This window comes from Ovis canadensis, chromosome 18 (assembly GCF_042477335.2).
Source record: "Ovis canadensis isolate MfBH-ARS-UI-01 breed Bighorn chromosome 18, ARS-UI_OviCan_v2, whole genome shotgun sequence".
NCBI classification, from domain to species: Eukaryota; Metazoa; Chordata; class Mammalia; order Artiodactyla; family Bovidae; genus Ovis; species Ovis canadensis.
In genome coordinates this window covers 68,947,376-68,966,308 of record NC_091262.1, presented here as the reverse complement: position 1 = coordinate 68,966,308, position 18,933 = coordinate 68,947,376, and the positions used below count along the sequence as shown (strand labels likewise).

The 18,933-nt window shown below is 47.8% G+C and overlaps 1 protein-coding gene across 8 annotated transcripts in view; it reads left to right on the top strand.

Annotated features, from left to right (window-relative positions):
- The first annotated feature begins 3,742 nt into the window (after window positions 1–3,742).
- Window positions 3,743–18,933, top strand: part of PPIP5K1 (diphosphoinositol pentakisphosphate kinase 1) — a 40,028-nt gene continuing 24,837 nt past the window's right edge. For 5 of the 8 annotated variants that reach the window (XM_069558814.1, XM_069558813.1, XM_069558810.1 and 2 more), the window contains exons 1-20: window positions 3,743–3,792; window positions 9,302–9,397; window positions 9,665–9,839; window positions 10,267–10,462; window positions 10,910–11,000; window positions 11,227–11,312; window positions 11,615–11,769; window positions 11,900–12,001; window positions 12,463–12,624; window positions 12,784–12,905; window positions 14,093–14,194; window positions 14,412–14,498; window positions 14,619–14,694; window positions 14,810–14,919; window positions 15,006–15,088; window positions 15,474–15,605; window positions 15,780–15,901; window positions 16,182–16,364; window positions 18,159–18,300; window positions 18,483–18,706. In XM_069558814.1, the coding sequence (XP_069414915.1) occupies window positions 9,693–9,839; window positions 10,267–10,462; window positions 10,910–11,000; window positions 11,227–11,312; window positions 11,615–11,769; window positions 11,900–12,001; window positions 12,463–12,624; window positions 12,784–12,905; window positions 14,093–14,194; window positions 14,412–14,498; window positions 14,619–14,694; window positions 14,810–14,919; window positions 15,006–15,088; window positions 15,474–15,605; window positions 15,780–15,901; window positions 16,182–16,364; window positions 18,159–18,300; window positions 18,483–18,706 (2,322 nt within the window). In that variant the 5' untranslated portion in view covers window positions 3,743–3,792; window positions 9,302–9,397; window positions 9,665–9,692. Of the gene's footprint in view, window positions 3,793–9,301; window positions 9,404–9,664; window positions 9,840–10,266; window positions 10,463–10,909; window positions 11,001–11,226; window positions 11,313–11,614; window positions 11,770–11,899; window positions 12,002–12,421; window positions 12,625–12,783; window positions 12,906–14,092; window positions 14,195–14,411; window positions 14,499–14,618; window positions 14,695–14,809; window positions 14,920–15,005; window positions 15,089–15,473; window positions 15,606–15,779; window positions 15,902–16,181; window positions 16,365–18,158; window positions 18,301–18,482; window positions 18,707–18,933 lie in introns of those variants that run through there. The other 3 variants (XM_069558816.1, XM_069558815.1, XM_069558811.1) reach the window with 2 other exon arrangements.

Genomic DNA, 18,933 nt, shown 5'->3' with positions numbered 1-18,933 from the left:
ACTGATTATTACTTGCTGCAAGTGAGTGGAACCCTGGGTATCTCTCCCAAAGCAGTGTCTCCCCAAACGGCAAAGTTGGTGAATTTTTAAGCTATGGATACTTGAATACTCATAAAGAGGTGAGCCCAAGCAGGACCCGAGGTAGGGGTCCTGGGCATGGAAGTCTTACTGTGTCCCCTGTTTCTTGATTGTTGTAAATAGGCTTCAGCCCCCAAGAACTTCCCTGGGTTCCAAAGGGTAGATCCAAATGGTCACTAGTCAAGGAACGGGTGGGGGTGGGGGTGGGGTGGGGAGCAGAAACAAAGAAGGAACAATAAAAAAACTATAGTGCAGGTGAAACAGTTTACCTCAGATTGGGACCTGAACTCCTGTACCAGGACTCAAATGTAGCCAAAAGCCAGTCTGGGACTTGAACCCACATGGCTGGGATCCAAACACAGCCAAAATCCATGGTCTTCCGACTGAAGTCACAGAACTGGTTTCAGCACTTAATGAGGCTCAGATTCTTGATGTCTTATCGCAGAAAGAATTCAGGGAGAAACAAAGTGATACGAAGTGGATTTATTCAGAGAGAAACACAGTCCATTGAGTGTGGGCCTTCGGAAGAGGGCGAGTGAAGCCTCAAAATGTAGTGTCATTAGCTTTTAAGTGTTAGTCGCTCAGTTGTGTCGACTCTTTGCGACCCCTTGGACTGCAGCCTGCCAGGATCCTCTGTCCATGGAATTCTCCAGGCAAGAGTACTGGAGTGGGTAGCCATTCCCTTCTCCAGGGGATCTTCCCAACCCAGGGATCGAACCCAAGTCTCCCGCACTGCAGGCCGATTCTTTACCATCTGAGCCACCAGGGGAGCATCCCCCTGGTTAGCTTTTATGGGCTGAGTAATTTCAAAGGCTAATGAATGAGAGGATTATTCCAACTATTTGGGGTGAGGGGGTGGAGATTTCCAGTCACTGGGCTGCCACCCACTTTTGATCTTTGATGGTTGACCTTGGAACTGTCATGGCACCTCTGGGTGTGTCATTTAGCTTGCTGATGTGTTACAATGAGGGAGTGTATACTGAGGATCAAGGTCCAGGTCTCAGAGCAGGCAGTCCAGGTCTCAGTCTTGGTCTTAGGCAGTTGATTCTAATCAGTTTATGTTGTGACCTCAGGCTCTGTCATTCTTTAAAGGTTGTGCCCTGCCTCCTTCCCTTCTGTTTCGCAGGGGCTTCCCTGGTGGCTCAGGGGCAAAGCATCTGCCTGCAAATGCAGGAGACATGGGTGGAAGGTCCCATCCCCCAGGTGGAAGATCCCTGATCTGTGAAGATTCCACATGCTGCGGGACAGCTAAGCCCAGGAGCTGCAACTACTGAAGCCCAGATGCTTTAGAGCCTGTGCTCGCAGCAAGAGGTGGTAGGGGTGGGGGTTTAGTCGCTAAGTCATAACTGACCCTTAGATACAACCCCGTGTAAATTGTAACCTGTCAGGCTCCTTTGTCCATGGGATTTCCCAGGAAAGAATATTGGAGTGGGTTGCCATTTCCTCCTCTAGGGCATCTTCCCGACCCAGGGATTAAACCCTCGTTGGATTCTTTACTGCTGAGCCACCATTCCCTGGTGACCCCACAAGAGAGGCCACTACAATGAGAAGCCTGCACACTGCAACTAGAGAGTAACCTCTGCTGGCCACAACTAGAGAAAAAGCCACATAGCAACGATGACCCAGCACAGCCAAATAAATTTTTTAAAATTATATATATATAAACTATAGTGCAGTTAAAGTAGGATCCTGGTTCCTCCTTAAGGAATATACATAACAATATGCTTAGTTCTACAGGAACAAAGCCTCCTCCCTTGCCAGTTACCTCTTGGCAAGTTGATTACACTGGACTCAATGAATCTGCCTGCCAATGCTGGAGACATGGGTTTGATCTTCCCTGGTTGGGAAGATCTCCTGGAAAAGGAAATGACAACCCACTCCAGTATTCGTGCCAGGAAAATCCCATGGACAGAGCAGCCTGGTGGGCTACAGTCCATGGGGTTGCAAAGAATTGGACACAACTGAGTGACCGAGTACACACACAAGCCACCTCCCAACCCCGCCCCCAGGTGGAAGATGGTAACTTCAGGCTGAATAACAGATTCCTGGAGCACTGCCCTATTACCTCACCACACCAATTAGAGGAAAGTAACATGCCTGCAGCCCTCACCCGGAATTTTGCCTATAAAACCTTTTCCCCTAAAAAACCTTCGAAGCGTTTGGGGTTTGGGGGCACATGTCACCTGTTCTCTTTGCTTGGCCTTGCAATAAACCTTGGAGAAGGAAATGGCAACCCACTCCAGTATTCTTGCCTGGAGAATCCCAGGGATGGGGGAGCCTGGTGAGCTGCCGTCTATGGGGTTGCACAGAGTCGGACATGACTGAAGTGACTTAGCAGCAGCAGCAGCAGCAGCAATAAACCTTTCTCTGTTCCAATCTCCGGCCTTTCAGTTTGGCCTCACAGAGCTTTCAGCACACAAACTTGCTTTGTAAAGGAACTTGGAATTGTCTTGACCAGGGAAACCTGAGTGAGGATGCAAAGATAACAATACAAACACATGCAAAAGGCTTTCATATAATCAGTACCCTGTGAGTTAGAGTTTCCAGTCCTACTCTCTCACAAGTGAGAAAAGAGAGGCTGAGGGAAATCCAGTGACTTGTCCAAGACTGTACAGCTACCAAAGGCAAGAGAGCAAGCAATGTGTGGAGACAGGAGTTGACTTGTTCAGACTTCCAAGTCTGTCCATTTTATTGTCTCCTTCATAAGTAAGTCTCTCGTCCATCTCTCAAATTTCTGATTTGTTTCTGTTTCTGTCTCCAGAACCACTTTCACTTTTCTGTTAATATTTGCAATGTACATTTATTGGATCCCTAGTGTGTTGAAAATCAGAGACATTCCTTTGCTGACAAAAGTCCGTATAGTTAAGGCTATGGTCTTCCCAGTGGTCACATACGATTGTGACAGCTGGACCATAAAGAAGGCAGAACACCAAAGAATTGATGCCTTTGAACTGTGGTGCTGGAGGACTCCTGAAAGTCCCTTGGACAGTAAGGAGAGCAAACCAGTCAATCTTAAGGGAGATCAACACTAAATATTCACTGGAAGGACTGATGCTGAAGCTGAAGCTCCAGTAGTTTGGTCATCTGATGCTAACAGACAACTCACTGAAAAAGTCGCTGATGTTGGGGAAAACTGAAGGCAGAAGGAGAAGAGGGCGTCAGAGAATGAGATGGCTGGAGGGCATCACCGATGCAATGGACATGAACTTGGGCAAACTCCAGGAGATGGTGAGGGGCAGGGAGACCTGGCATGCTGCAGTCCGTGGGGGCACAAAGAACTGGACACGACTGGGCGTGAACAACCACCACCACTACATCTATCATATCCCGTTTTATTTTACAAGACAAACAGAAGACATGGTTTTGTCCTCAAGGAGGTGCAATGGCAACAGACTGCCTTTTTCTCTGCATCTTGCTTCTCCCCGCTCCCCCTACCCCCCCACTTTGTCTCACTGGAAAGTCTCTGTCTAGACCAAGCATATGGACGGTGGCGACGCAGTTAGAAATCGGAGAAAGAACGTCAGCTTGCACTTCCTCCCTAGGGCCACTAGAGGCCACCCGCCTCCGCGCAGAAGCGCCGGCCAACGCAGCCTGACTCCGCAGCCGGTGCGCGCCCTCCGCTGATTGGTGGCACCGAAGAGAAGTTGCGCTTTGATTGGGCCGCTGTCAGGTGTCGCTGCCGGCAGGTTCGGCTGCGCGAGCGCAGGGAGGCGGGTGAGTGAGGGCCCGGGGCGGTGGGGGAGTGGCTGGGGGCTGGGGGCGGTATCTGAGGGGGTGGGCTGGGTGGAGTGGGCTCCGTTGGTGCTGAGGGCCCTGGTTGGTAGTGGCCGGGGGCCGCTCTGGGAAGGGAGGCAGCGCAGAGGCCTCAATGTCAGCGAAGGGAGAGTGAGGCGGGGAAGGCGGGGGCGGGCAAAGGCTAGAGGAGTCAGGATGGGCGGTGGTAATCGGGACAGGGAGCCGAGTGAGGAGAGCGCAGAGGAGGGGGGTCCGCGACAGAAGAGATGGGCGCGTGAGGTCTGCGTGAGGAAGAGGGGTCCTGCCGAGCCAGGGCGTCTGCAGGGGAGAGGGTCAGAGTGGGCAGGTCCGCATGGGGCGAGGTGGGAGTGGAGTCGAACCGGAGAGTCGGCTGGAGGAAGGGGGTTTTTGGAGAGAGGTGAGCCTGGAGGGAGGGCGCGTGGGGAGAGTGGCCCACAGACAGCCTGTGGGGGTGGGGGGTGGAAAGCACTGAGGGTTCCAAGTAAATTTGTTACCAAGAGCGGTGACTCATCGGGGTCTGAACCACTACCTAAGGCTGGGGAGACAGTGAGGGAGAGGGTTAGTCGGATTGTTCACTGGATCAGTTGATCAGTGACGGAGGAGAGCGCGGTAGTTCAGGGAGTCAAGGAAGAGTCATTTTAGCAAGTAGGGAAAAGAAAGCGAAATGAGGGAGCTGATACGGAGAACAAGGGGATCAACACATTTCATCGGTGGCAGAAAAAGGGTATGTATGAATCATTCAAGTCTACATCCAAAAAAAACAACAACCAAACAACAACAAAAAACACTGCATCAAGTAGGAACTAAGGGGTCCACTGTTGAAGGAGACAATGTTGATGGTCTGAGGAGTTTTAACTGTGTTGGAAATATTTCTGCCTGGACTCTGTACTGACCTTTCTCTTTCACCACTAACCGGGCCCTACAGCAAGTGCATGGTGGTTAAAGAAATTAGAGGACTAGGCAAGCAGCCCTAAATTCTAAGGGAGAAAGAAATTAACACAGTTTACCCTCCCTCAGTCGGTAAAGAATCTGCTCACAATTCAGGAGACCTGGGTTTGATTCCTGGGTCAGGAAGATCCCCTGCAGAAGGAAATGGCAACCCACTCCAGTATTCTTGCCTGGGAAATCCCATGGACAGAGGAGCCTGGCGGGCTACAGTCCATGGGGTCACAAAGAATTGGACATGACTTAGCGACTAAACCACTTACCCTCCCTTCTGGGCTTCCCTGGTAGCTCAGCTGGTAAAGAATCTGCCTGCAACTCAGGAAGATTCCCCTGGAGAAGGGATAGGGTATCCCCTCCAGTATTCTTGCCTGGAGAATTCCACGGATGGAGGAGCCTGGCAGGCTACAGTCCATAGGGTCACAAAGAGTTAGAAGCAACTAAGCATAGCACAGCACCCTCCCTTCTATCCCTTCTCTTAAAACCTGGGTCTTCTGTGTTGCAGGCAGATTCTTCAACATCTGAGCCTCCAGGGAAACCACATCCCATCTCTAGATCCAGTTTAACATAGATGTTCCTGAGGAGATTATGCCCCTGCCCCTCCCTCTCCTTACCTACTGTCTCCCTCCCTCCCTTGCTTCCTTCCACTTTGCCCTAGTAAGACTTGCCCTTTAGGCAACTGCAGAGTCTGAAGTTTTCTTTTGCAACAAAGTATTAGGAAAGAGAGAGGAGGGGGAGAAGAGCAGGGAAACCAGCCCTGGCTGTTGGAACACCAAGTTAAAGCCCAGCTTCTCCCAGAGGTACATCTAAATAAATCCTGGCTTATTTCATAGCTATTTCTGTCAGGGTTCTATTTTTGCTTTGTTAACTATGAATTTAGACCTTTCATGTTCCTTCAGCTCCACATTTGTGAACACATTTTCCTTTGCTATTCTATTACCATCTCTTGTTATAAAGTTAAAATAGAATTTCAAGAATGTGATAGTGTGCATTCAGTAGCAAACCAGGAAGGGCTTGGTGGCAGGAAGTGTGAAGGGTTAGGAATCTTAGACATAGAAAAAGCTGTGCTTCAGAGAAAGGATAAAGCCTGCCACAAACTTTGGCTTGCTTAAACTGTACAGGGACCTTGAGAATGTCACAAGTCATGGAAACTGGGTCAGGTCACTAGAACGGAATTCAAAGAAGTAGCCTGTAATCAGGAGGGGTGTGTATGTGTAAGACCAGCGGTGCACAACTGGAAATGTTAAGTCTAAGGAGAGCATTGTCTGGTGGTGGAACAACAGAAAAAAGCAGGTGGTGAAGACTAGAAAGATCAGGATCTGTATAAAGATTAGCTGTGACTTTCTAATCAAAGCTTCAGAGTTCACTTGAAGTGTAAGGATTTAAAATAAAAATACAGAAAGGAGTTATTGAAGACTACTGTACAAGTCTATAAGTCATTCTGTTTACTTACGGAGTTTGTGGCTTTCATTAGATCCATTGGTCAGTATTTCTGAGAACTTTTGCAGAATGTAGAAAATTGCTGATATGACTCAATTTCATTTTGGGAGAAAAGAATAACAGGTACTTGTATTCCCACGATTTAGTGCTAACAGATGTGTCTAATTATGTATGCAGTCATAAACATTTGTAGCATTTTTATTTGTACAAGTAAAATTGTCCTTCATGTATATTTCTGCCTTTTGAATTTGGAAGCTATTCATGTTTTATATAGCTTTGATTCATTTTTAAAAAATTGAAGGATAGTTCATTGACAATGTTGTGTTTCAGGTGTACAGCAAAATGATCCAGATATATATATATATACACACATACACACACATATATATACTTTTTTCAGATTCTTTGCCATTATAGGTTTTTTTATTTGTTTGTTTTTTGGCTGCACCAGGTCTTAGTTGCAGCACTCGGAATCTTTAGTTGTGGGATCTAGTTCCCTGACCAGGGATCAGTCCTGGGCTACTTGCATTGTAAGCACAGGGTCTTAGGCACTGACCCACCAGGAAAGTCCCTTCATTATAGGTTATTACAAGATATTGAGTATAGTTCCCTGTACTATGCAGTTGGTCCTTGTTGTTTAGTTATTTAATTTATAGTAGTGTGTATGGAGAAGGCAATGGCACCCCACTCCAGTACTCTTGTTTGGAAAAATCCCATGGACAGAGGAGCCTGGTAGGCTGCAGTCCATGGGGTCACTAGGAGTTGGACACGACTGAGCGACTTCACTTTTCACTTTCATGCATTGGAGAAGGAAATGGCAACCCACTCCAGTGTTCTTGCCTGGAGAATCCCAGGGACGGCGGAGCCTGGTGGGCTGCCTTCTATAGGGTCGCACAGAGTCAGACACAACTGAAGTGACTTAGCAGGGAAGCAGCAGCAGTGTGTATATCTTAATCTTAAAGTTCCTAGTTTATCCCCCAATTTTCTCTTTTTTTGTGGGGAGGCAGGGCTGGGTTTTTCTTTGCTGGTTTTTCTTTTCTTTTCTCTAGTTGTGGAGAGTGGGAGCTTGTCTCTGGTTGCAGTATGATGGCTTCTCTTGTTGCAAAGCACGGGTTCTACGGCACACGGGCTTTCGCAGTTGTGGCCCATGGGCTCGGTAGTTGCGGTTCCCATACTCTAGAGCATGGGCTCAATAGTTGTGGCCCACAGGCTCAGCTGCTCTGAGTCACGTGGGATCTTCCTGGATTAGGGATTGAACCCAAGTCTCCTGCTTTGGCAGATGGATTCTTAACCACTAGACCACCAGAGAACCCTGCCCCTGATTCATTTTTGATAATTGCTATTAGTCAACCATTTGTATATACTACATTATATTTATCATTCTTTAACTTGTGACATCTGAATTGTTCTTAGATTTTACCCTTACCAACAGTAGGTCATGAATATTCTTGCACATGTCTTCTTACGTGGGAAAATTTCTCTACAGGGGGTTTCTCAGCCTTGGCACCACTCACATTTTGGACTGGACAATTCTTTGTTGTGGAGGTATATGCTATGCCCTTTAGAATGTTTGGCAGCATCCTTGGCCTCTACTCAGTAGATGCCAATAGCACCTGCCGAGTTGAGATAACCAAAAGTGTCTCCTGACAATTGTTTCTTGCACAGTATAATCACAGTTAGTTAAGAACCACTACTTCTATATGTGTACAAAAGTGGAACTTCCAGGTTGTTCTAATTCAATTTTAACTCTTAAGATATTACCAGAGCTTCCCAGGTAGCTCAGTGGCAAAGAATCTGCCTGCCAATGCAGGAGACATGGGTTTGATCCCTGATCTGGGAAGATCCCGCATGCCACGGAGCGACAAAGCCCGCCCGTCACAACTGAACTTGTGCTCTAGAGCCCAGGAGCTGCACCTGCAGAGCCCACATGCTGCAGCTACTGAAACCCTTGCGCCGTAGAGCCCATGCTCCACGACAAGAAACGCCTCTGCATTGAGAAGCTTGAACTGCAACTAGAGAGTAGCCCCCACTTGGCGCAGCTGGAGAAAAGCCCTCTCAGCAAGGAAGACCCAACACAGCCAAAAACAGATAAATAAAATTATTTAAAAAAAATATTCTCACTGATAATGGCTCTAGGTAGGTTTTTTTTTTCCTCATTGTAACTTCTGTTATGAAGGACCTTGGCCTAGACCAGCCTTGTGTCTGTGTACCCTGTGACAGCAGAGAGAAAACTGAAATTTGAGTTTGAGAATAGGTTGGGGCCTGTTGTAGGGATGCCTGTATCCTCAATTTCCCAGCTAGCACTAGCCCTTTTTTCTTGAACAGATTTTCTGGAATTGGGTGTTTTTCTTTTAAGGTAAGTAGATGAAGGAGAGTCAGGGCAAAGGGATTTTAATGTTCTTATACAATGCTTAGAACATATGGTGCCCCCAATCAATCAATCAGAAGATAGAGGTGAAGAGCAAAAGCAACTGAGCTCTCTCATTCCTCTGCTCTTGAACTGTTGTTGTTGTTCAGTTGCTAAGTCATTTCCAACTCTTTGTGACCCCCCTGGACTGAAGCATGCCAGGCTTCCCTGTCCTTCACTATCTCCCGGAGATTGCACAAATTCATATCCAATGAGTTGGTGATGCCATGCAACCATCTCATCCTCTGTTACCTACTTCTCCTCCTGCCCTCAGTCTTTCCCAGCATCAGGGTCTTTTCCAGCGAGTCAGCTCTTCGCATCAGGTAGCCAAGGTATTGGAGCTTAGTTTCAGCATGCTTCAGCTTTAGCATCAGTCCTTCCAATGAATGTTGATTTCCTTTAGGATTGACTATTTTGATCTCCTTGCGGTCCAAGGGACTCCCAAGAGTCTTCTCCAGCACCACAATTCAAAAGCATCAATTGTTTGATGCTCAGCTTTCTTTATGGTCCAACTCTCACATCCATATATGACTCCTGGAAAAACCATAGCTTTGATTTGACTGATCTTTGTCAGCAAACCGATGTCTCTGCTTTTTGCTGTTGGGAGGTAGAGGAAGGCTGGGAAGATTTCGAATGAATCCGAAGTTGAAATGCCATTCTAGCCTTCTTTTCTGGTAGGAATCAGCAGTGGCCCTCCATGAAGAACTGCCTTTCCCATTTGCTGCTGGAGTTAATGATTTTTCCTGCTGGCAGAATCAGGGACATGCCAGTGCGGTAAGGGTTAGTCCAGTAATTCTCATCCCAGGCTCATGGTTGGGGGTGGAGTGAGCAGGGAGAAAAAGGGAAACCTTGATTTTCTCTCGGGGGTCTTTATAGTCATTGCCAGTCACAGCCCACGTGCCTCCTTCCCTGTTGATCACTGTAGCTTTGTTTCCTGTTTCCCCTTGTAGTTCCCTCTTATTTTCTCATCCCCCACCCCCCACCCCCACCCACTACTGTGGGACTTGGGTTCTGAGCTAACGGGGATCCCCTCCATTTCAGGGCGGGATGAGTGGGTGCCCCGGCGGGGATGTGGTCACTGCCGGCCAGTGAGGGCGAGAGTGCCACAGCCCACTTCTTCCTCGGAGCTGGAGATGAGGGGCTGGGCACCCGTGGACTCGGCATGAGGCCGGAAGAGAGTGACAGCGAGCTCCTTGAGGATGAGGAGGATGAAGTGGTAAGACGGGGACATGATGTCACTTGGTGTTGGGACCCCCGCCATAGTGGAGATTCCATAGGATTGAGACACCTCCTCCCAGTCTTCCCAAAGGCTTAGACTCCCGGTCACAAACAGGCCCTCTTGATGCAAGGGAAGGGCGGTGAAGACTGGTTAGACTGCCTCTCCTTAAAGGCCCTCTGCTTGTGCCCGCCTCCTGTTGGCTCATGATTATTGCTTCTCTGACTCTTCTGCCTGAGTACACATATCCCACTGTGGCAGGAGGAGTCCCTGCAGGAACCCCAGTCTAGGCCTGAGTTAGGAGACAGCCTGAACCCCCAAGTCCAAAGTCCTGACAAGAAACTCTGCCCTAAGGAGATGATGAGGCACTGTTCCCTGATAAAGGTGGTTCAGGTGAGAAGTTCCTGACGGCACTTCCTCCTGGTAGCCTCCTGAACCTCAGATCATTGTTGGCATCTGTGCTATGACCAAGAAATCCAAGTCCAAGCCAATGACCCAGATCCTAGAGCGACTCTGCAGGTTTGACTACCTGACTGTTATCATCCTGGGAGAAGACGTGATCCTCAATGAACCTGTGGAAAACTGGCCATCCTGCCACTGCCTCATCTCCTTCCACTCCAAAGGTTGGTGTCTGTGAAGAAAAATGGGAAGGAGTGGTGTTGGGAATGCTGGACTGGGAAATAAGGCTCTCACTGTCAAATAAGACAAATAAGTCGTCCTCTCTTCCCGATGCTAGAGAACAGTGCAAAGGGATTTGCTTTTCCTACATCTTGGAGAAGTTGCTGGGGTTAGTTTAAAGCCCATATTCAAACCTCAGGACAGCTCTAAGGTTCTTCGGATCTCTGACAGAATCAGTCTCTGGAAGGACCCTACAAGTAGTTTCTGTTTGGCTTTTTTCCTGATGAATTTTCCAGACTTGCGAGGTTGGGCAGGAGGATGAGTGCTGGGTTGGACGGGTTGTGGAGCTCAGTGGCAATGAATAGCTTTAACACGTTTCTGTTTCTCTTGCTGTTTTCTCACTGTTTCTTTCTTTCTTTCTTTCACCTCTCTATTTCCTCTCTCCATCCCAGGCTTTCCCCTGGACAAAGCTGTTGCTTACTCCAAGCTTCGAAACCCTTTTCTTATCAATGACCTGGCTATGCAGTATTACATCCAGGATAGGTACAGCTTTCTGTTGACTGGGGGTATGGGTGGCCCCGAGATCACGCCTGTTTTAGAGAACCCACTCTGGGAGGGGCAGAGTCAAACAGACATGCCGAATTGTTGTACCAGACCCTCTTGAGTTCTGTACACCGGTGTCTCCCAATTCCTGTGTGAATAAAATCCCTAGCCTCTCCCCTTGTCACCTGCCCCCACCTCTCCCAGCTAATTTATTCGGGGGTAACAGGAGGGAGGTGTACCGGATCCTGCAGGAGGAGGGTATTGACCTGCCTCGATACGCTGTGCTCAACCGTGACCCTGCCCGGCCTGAGGGTGAGTACCTGGCCTCGTCCACTCCTGCCCTGCCCCTCTTTCTGTGACTGAGCCCAGTTCTCCATTCTCTAGACAGCTATGTGCTGCCTGTCTCTGTGAGGCGTTGGTTACTGGACTATGGGTAGAGCTAGAGCCATGGGTCTTTGGATAGAATCTGAGACCTCTTATATAGATGTTAGTTACCATATCTATTATTAAAGTATGGTCATAGAAATTTGAGGGTGATGGAGATTAAAACTCAGAGAAGTTGGGAGTTGGAAGCATTCTTGGGCCCTAGGAATGACCACACACCTACCTTTCAGAGTGCAACCTGATAGAGGGTGAAGACCAGGTGGAGGTAAATGGAGCCATCTTTCCCAAGCCCTTTGTGGAGAAGCCTGTGAGTGCAGAGGACCACAACGTTTACATCTACTACCCCAGCTCAGCTGGAGGAGGAAGCCAGCGCCTCTTCCGTAAGGTGTGGGAGACATCTGGGGAGGCAGAGAAGTAGACGAGCAAGAATGAAGTTGTGGGAAGGGAAGCTGGGAGACTTGGGGACAAGTTAGAGACAACCTTTTTTCTTCTCCCCCTTCCTTTTTCTCCTGAAGATTGGCAGCCGAAGCAGTGTTTACTCTCCAGAGAGCAGCGTCCGAAAGACAGGCTCATACATCTATGAGGAGTTTATGCCCACAGATGGCACAGATGTCAAGGTTATGGTGGATACGGGGATTTAAGAGGTTATAAATGTCTCAGTGGGGTGGGGTGCTTGTGAAGCAAGTAGAAGTGTAGGGAAGCAGGTATAGAAAATAAAGTGTGAGTGGGATTGGCTTTCATATGCAGGTGAAGATAAGGATTGGGGAAGTAGGTATTTGTATTGTCACTGTCAGAGTGAGGGCAAGGGTAATGTGGAAAATGGAATAATGTTGGTAAGTTATTTCTTAGTAAGGACTAGATGATAGTTTTAGAGTCCCATGGAGAAACTTTCATAATGATACTGAAGTTCCATCTCAGTGAAAAAAAAAAATGTCAGTCTTCTTGTTCTTAATACTCAGGGGATTTGTTTGTTTTGTTTTTGTTTACTGGGAAACTAGCCTACAGACATGACGTTCATATTGCCTTCTCATATACAGGGTGAGCTGTGGGCATACTCAGTGATGCTATGTACCTGCAGGTGTACACAGTGGGGCCAGACTATGCCCATGCTGAAGCCAGAAAATCTCCAGCTTTGGATGGGAAGGTTGAACGAGACAGTGAGGGGAAAGAGATTCGATATCCAGTCATGCTGACCGCCATGGAAAAGCTGGTGGCCAGGAAAGTCTGCGTAGCTTTTAAGGTGAAGGGAGGCCCCTTGGTAGGGAGGTTGTGCAGGAGCAGGAGGGGTGCAGGGGAGGGGCTGTGGCATGAGGGAGAGGTTGGCGGGCGAAGCTGAGGAGGAAGCGTGTTCTCATCTTCCCTTCTCTCTTGTTCTCACCTTCCCTTCTTCCCCTTGCAGCAAACAGTTTGTGGTTTTGATCTCCTCCGTGCCAATGGTCACTCCTTTGTGTGTGATGTCAATGGCTTCAGTTTTGTCAAGAATTCGATGAAATACTATGATGATTGTGCCAAGATTCTAGGGTAAGGGACACAGTGGTCTGGGCTGGGGAAAATGGGCTTAAAGAGGAGAATAGCAAAGTTTTTACTTTAAAGATACCTTGTTTTGTTGAACTTTGCAGGTATTGTGTTTTTTTACATTTTGAAGGTTTGTGGCAACCTTTGAGCAAGTCTGTTTTCACCATTTTTCCAACAGCATTTCCTAACTTCATGTCTCTCTGTGACATTTTGGTAATTCTCACAGTATTTCCAGCTTTTTCATTGTTATTATGCTTGTCATAGTGATCTGTGATCAGTGATCTTTGATGTTACTGTTGCAAAAAGATTAGAACTTGCTGAAGCCTCAGATAATGGTTAGCACTTTTAGCAGTAAAGTATATTTTAATTAAGGTATGTATATTGTCTTTTTAGACGTAACACTATTGCACACTTATTAGACTATGGTAACTTTCATATGTACTGCCAAACAAGAAAACTCCTATGACTCACTTTATAGAGATATTCACTATATTGCAGTGGTCTAGAACTGAACTCTCAATGTCCCTGAGGTCTTCCTGTACTTTAAATGCTGTAAAAATGATTTAAAAGTGAAAAAGAAAAGTAGAGAAAGGGCTCCTCAACTCTCTTGCCTTCCCAACATGGCTCTCCCCAGAGGGAATTACTGTTAACTGTTTTAGACATAACAATATGTCTTTTTCTTCTGTATATAAACAGACTATTTATTGTACTAAATGTGATCATACCATAACACTGTCTTTCAACTTGACTTTTTAGTATGTAAAACATTCAAAAATGTTTAAGGAATGATGGCTATGGTGAGTATTGGTATATTCACCATTGAGCTTAAGAAATAAAATATTAAGAATATAGTTGAGGGAATTCCCTGGCAGCCCAGGGGTTAGGACTTGGTGCTTTCACTGCGGAGGGGCCAGGTTCAATACCTGGTCACAGAACTAAAATCTTACAAGCTGTGTGGTACAACCAAAAAAAAAAAGCAAGCACATAGAACTGAAGCCCCTACATAACCCTTACTAATAACATCCCCTCCCCTCCCACCCAGAGGTAAACACAGTCTTTATTACAAATACAGGGATTGTTTTGCATGTCTTTGGACTTTATATTAACATATCGTTAGTTTTTTTGAACTTCATTCAGGTGGGTAGTTCTGGTTCATTCATGTTCATGTGGGTTCTTCATGTTTCTCCTTCTAGGAACACCATAATGCGGGAGCTTGCCCCACAGTTCCAGATCCCGTGGTCCATCCCCATGGAGGCTGAGGACATTCCCATTGTCCCTACCACTTCCGGCACTATGTGAGCAAAAGTAAAAGTTAAAAATCTGGAGTAACCACTTAAGATATCTTAGACCAGTGGTCACTTCCTGCCCCTGTGCCGTCTGACCGGTGGAGCCTACCTGTATTCCTCATCTCAGATAGTCTTTCCTGTGTTCTTCCACATGGCGAGTAGGATGAAATGGGTGGCGGTGTGGGGTGGGATGAGGAAGTGGCTCTAACAGGATTCCCTATCTTAGGATGGAACTTCGTTGTGTCATCGCAATCATTCGTCATGGGGATCGTACACCCAAGCAGAAGATGAAGATGGAGGTGACACACCCAAGGTAAAAAGCCGAGTGTTCTAATCTAGACAAATACGTTTTTGTGAGGGAAATGGGGAGGGGCATCTCCCAGAGGTTTTTGCCTTTCTCAACCCATACTGAAGCTTCTCCTCCTTTCTTCAGATTTTTTAGTCTATTCGAAAAACATGGTGGCTACAAGACAGGGAAATTAAAACTGAAGCGGCCAGAGCAGCTACAGGTAAGATGATGAATCTGGCTGGCAGGAGCAGTGCTATGAAAAGACAGAGGCCAGGATGAAAGCCTAGCCAGCCAGGACTTGGCCTCCTGCGTGGACACACTATTATTTCCTCCAGGAGGTGCTGGACATCACACGGCTGCTATTGGCTGAACTGGAGAAAGAACCAGGTGGTGAGATCGAGGAGAAGACAGGGAAATTGGAGCAGTTAAAATCCGTGCTGGAGATGTGAGAAAGGGAATAGGAAAAAGGGTGTCAATAGCCATAAGAATTGGGTGCTGGGGTAAAAAGCAAACTGTGAGTTTATCCTGCAGGTACGGTCACTTCTCAGGCATCAACCGGAAGGTGCAGCTGACTTACTACCCTCATGGAGTAAAAGCTTCTAATGAGGGGCAAGGTGAGACATAACACTTCTTTCCTTTACCACTTACATCTTTTATTCTTGAACCCTTAGATGACCTCTCTCCCAAATTACGTTTCTGGGCTCCTCAGAAGTCTTAACATTTAGATGTCCCCACTGTTTTCCTTGTGCTTCCCCACTTTCTCAACAGTAAAGAATCTGCCTGCAATGCAGGAGATGCCGGTTCGATCCCTGGGTTGGGAAGATCCCCTGGAGGAGGAAATGGGAGCCCACTCCAGTATTCTTGCCTGGGAAATCCCATGGACGGAGGAGCCTAGTGGGCTGCAGCGCATGGGGTTGCAAGAGTCAGACACCAATGAGCGACTAAGCACACACTGTTTTCCTTAGGTCTAGACCTGTTTACTCCCTCTTATTCCTGCAGATACACAGCGGGAGGCTCTGGCCCCATCCCTCTTGCTGGTACTGAAGTGGGGTGGAGAACTGACCCCGGCTGGCCGTGTTCAGGCTGAGGAGCTGGGGCGAGCTTTCCGCTGCATGTACCCTGGAGGACAGGGTGAGTGTCTGGGGGCATGGCGGGGAGGTGTCGATACATAGCAGGGCTGAGATAAGATGATTAGAGAGTAAGTTGAGGAAACAAAGGGACAGAGATGTTGGGGAGGTTAAAGGGGAAATGAGCATTCTTGGATGTGTATAGCCGTCCATTTCTGGTCTTCCCCTTTGGCCCCAGGTGACTATGCTGGTTTTCCCGGCTGTGGGCTGCTTCGTCTCCATAGCACTTTCCGCCACGATCTCAAGATTTACGCCTCTGATGAGGGCCGTGTCCAGATGACTGCCGCAGCCTTTGCTAAGGTGCTCACTCTGGTTCTCCCACAGTCCCAGCTTCCATTAGGTAGAGAAGCAGAGTTTGGAGAACTAGTCAGGAAATTTCAGAGGATTTGTGTGCCAACTCAGAGAAGTTTCTGCTTGTGTATGACTACATCCTATGCTACTGAGAATAATTAATGGGGTGGGCTCCTTGATCTGCACCCCAGCTCCCCCAAGCCAGCTCTCATTTGATCTCTGGGACCGTCGAAGCCTAGGGCAAGTGGAGTAGAAGGAGAACTTGACAGACTTCGTGCTTTCCCTCCAGGGCCTTCTGGCTCTAGAAGGGGAGTTGACACCCATTTTGGTACAAATGGTGAAGAGCGCCAACATGAACGGGCTCTTGGACAGCGATGGGGATTCCCTGAGCAGCTGCCAGCACCGTGTGAAGGCTCGGCTACATCACATTCTGCAGCAGGATGCGCCCTTTGGCCCTGAGGATTACGATCAGGTCAGGCTGTCCCTATCTTTGTGCCCGATACACCCCACTCCCAAATTCCTAGAATTTTAAATAATAGCAATCAGTAATGGTACTTAACGATGTGCCAGGCACTGTTTCACATGCTTTCCATACATTCAGCCATTTAATCCTTACCCACCCTTTGAGGTAAGTATGGGTCCACAATCTGTCATCTAGAATTTTGAAAGTCAAAAAAGATTTTTATAACCTTGCCACCGAGATTCATTTGGCAGGGAAGCCTGGTGGTCCAGTGGTTAAGAATCCACCTGCCAATGCAGGGGACACAGATTCAGTCTCTGATCCAGGAAGATCCCATAAGCCTCAGAGCTGCTAAATCCATGTGTCACTACTCCTGAGCCCGTGCTCGAGAGTCAGGGAACCGCAACTCCTGAGCCTGAGTGCCGCGGCTGTTAAAGCCTGCATGCCCTCGAACCTGTGCTCTGAAACAGTAGAAGCCACTGCAGTGAGAAGCCCGTGCATCACAGCCAGAGAGTAGACCCCACTCGCTACAACTAGAGAAAGCCCAGCAACAGAGACCCAGCACAGCCTAAAGGAAATAAAAACGAAGAGATTCCTTTGGCAGTAAAACCCAATATGATAAGACTCTTTCTAATCCCTAAAATAGGATTATTTCTGGCTCAGAGGTTAAAGCGTCCGCCTCCAGTGTGGGAGACCCGGGTTTGATCCCTGGGTCGGGAAGATCCCCTGGAGAAGGAAATGGCAATCCACTCCGGTATTCTTGCCTGGAGAATCCCATGGACGGAGAAGCCTAGTAGGTTACAGTCCACGGGGTCGCAAAGAGTCGGACACAACTGAGCGACTTCACCTCACCTCACCTCACCTGTGTAAAATAGTCATATACATTTTGCTACAGAAATAGAACAGTGTTTGGTTATGCCCTAGGCCCTGCTGTCTCAGGGCACATATGCTCTGTATTAACTTCATAAAGTCCAAAAAATTCTCAGTTCCAAAACACAGCTGATCCCAAGGATTTTCAATAAAAGAATTTTTCAGTTTGTCTACTGCTGTATTAAAAACCACCCCAAACTCAGTAACTTAAGACAAAAACCATTTTTATCTTCTCACTCACCATTCTGGGCTCAACTGGTCTTGCTTAGGGTCTTTCTTAAAGTTGCCCAGATGCTTAGGGTCTATTCTAGAGAATAGCATTTTCTGTGTTCTTCTCTGAGAAGGCCTCGATAAAGGGCCAGGACCTTACTACCTTATTTTCCAAGTCATTGCTCAATGTCAAATCAAAAAATGCTAAGGCATCTTTTCCTTTTTCCCTTGCTACCCTTGGCCAGCAAGAATGGAACCTGTCCTCTCCCCCACCCCGTTCTTCACTGACTGGGACCATCCTACATGCTTGAGTTGGACTTAGTTCTGAGGCGGCACCTCTGCTCTAGGTTCAAGCTAGCATCTTGTTTAGAGGAATTACATAATGTCATTTCTATTATCCACTCATGAAAACATTCTGTGGGGATTTGGGTTGAATCTTTATTCCCCAGCATTTTCTCTTGAGTATTTTAGACCCCCCAAGAAGACCTAGATCTGTTTTATTTCCTCTGGACTTCAAAACTTTTAAGAGGACCCATTCTCAGGTAGCCTTGTGCTAGGCCAGTCCCCTCATTGGAACTGCTAGTGTTCCCAGAAGCCTGAGAATGGTTGTGGGAGCGAGCCGACAGACAGAGCCAGTTTGCTGGCAGTCTCCGTGATGGAGCACACAAGGAGCCTGGGCAGTTGGCACTGAGTCTGTCTTGCTCTCCATCTCTCCGTTCTCCACAGCTGGCTCCCACTGGAAGCACTTCCCTCCTCAGCTCCATGGCTGTTATCCAGAATCCTGTGAAGGTCTGTGATCAGGTATTTGACCTGATTGAAAACCTCACTCACCAGATCCGGGAACGGATGCAGGACCCCAAGTCTGTAGGTGGGTTCGAACACTACTGTCTTCTTTTCAGGGTTTTGGGTGTGGATGGGTTCTCAGGCCACTGCGTGCCCTTTCCTACGTGTCTGAGACAAGTCATCCTCATCTCTCTGGCTCTGCTTCAGATGTGCCAGGGCCTTCGGTTAAAGCCTCTGGTTCTCTCTGACTGTCTGTCTGCCTTCCAGACCTACAGCTCTACCACAGCGAGACACTAGAGCTGATGCTGCAGCGTTGGAGCAAGCTGGAGCGTGACTTCCGGCAGAAGAGTGGGCGCTATGACATCAGTAAGATCCCTGACATCTACGACTGTGTCAAGTATGATGTACAGCACAATGGGAGTCTGGGACTTCAAGGCACGGCAGAGCTGCTCCGTCTCTCTAAGGCGTTGGCCGATGTGGTCATTCCCCAGGTGTGTCTCACGGAAGGGATCGAGTCTAGGGCCAGGGGCACTGGGCAGAAAGGAGAGAAAAGGCAGAAATGAAGCATGCTATGGGAACCAGGGGAAGGAAGCTAGAGAAGGAATTAGTTGAGTTACAATCCCGGCTCTGAGGAAGCTGAAGAGGCTAACTGGGGAGAAGCCTAGGGAGGAAGAATGTGGCGAACTGGGAAGAAACCCAAGATCTGAGTTGAAGACAA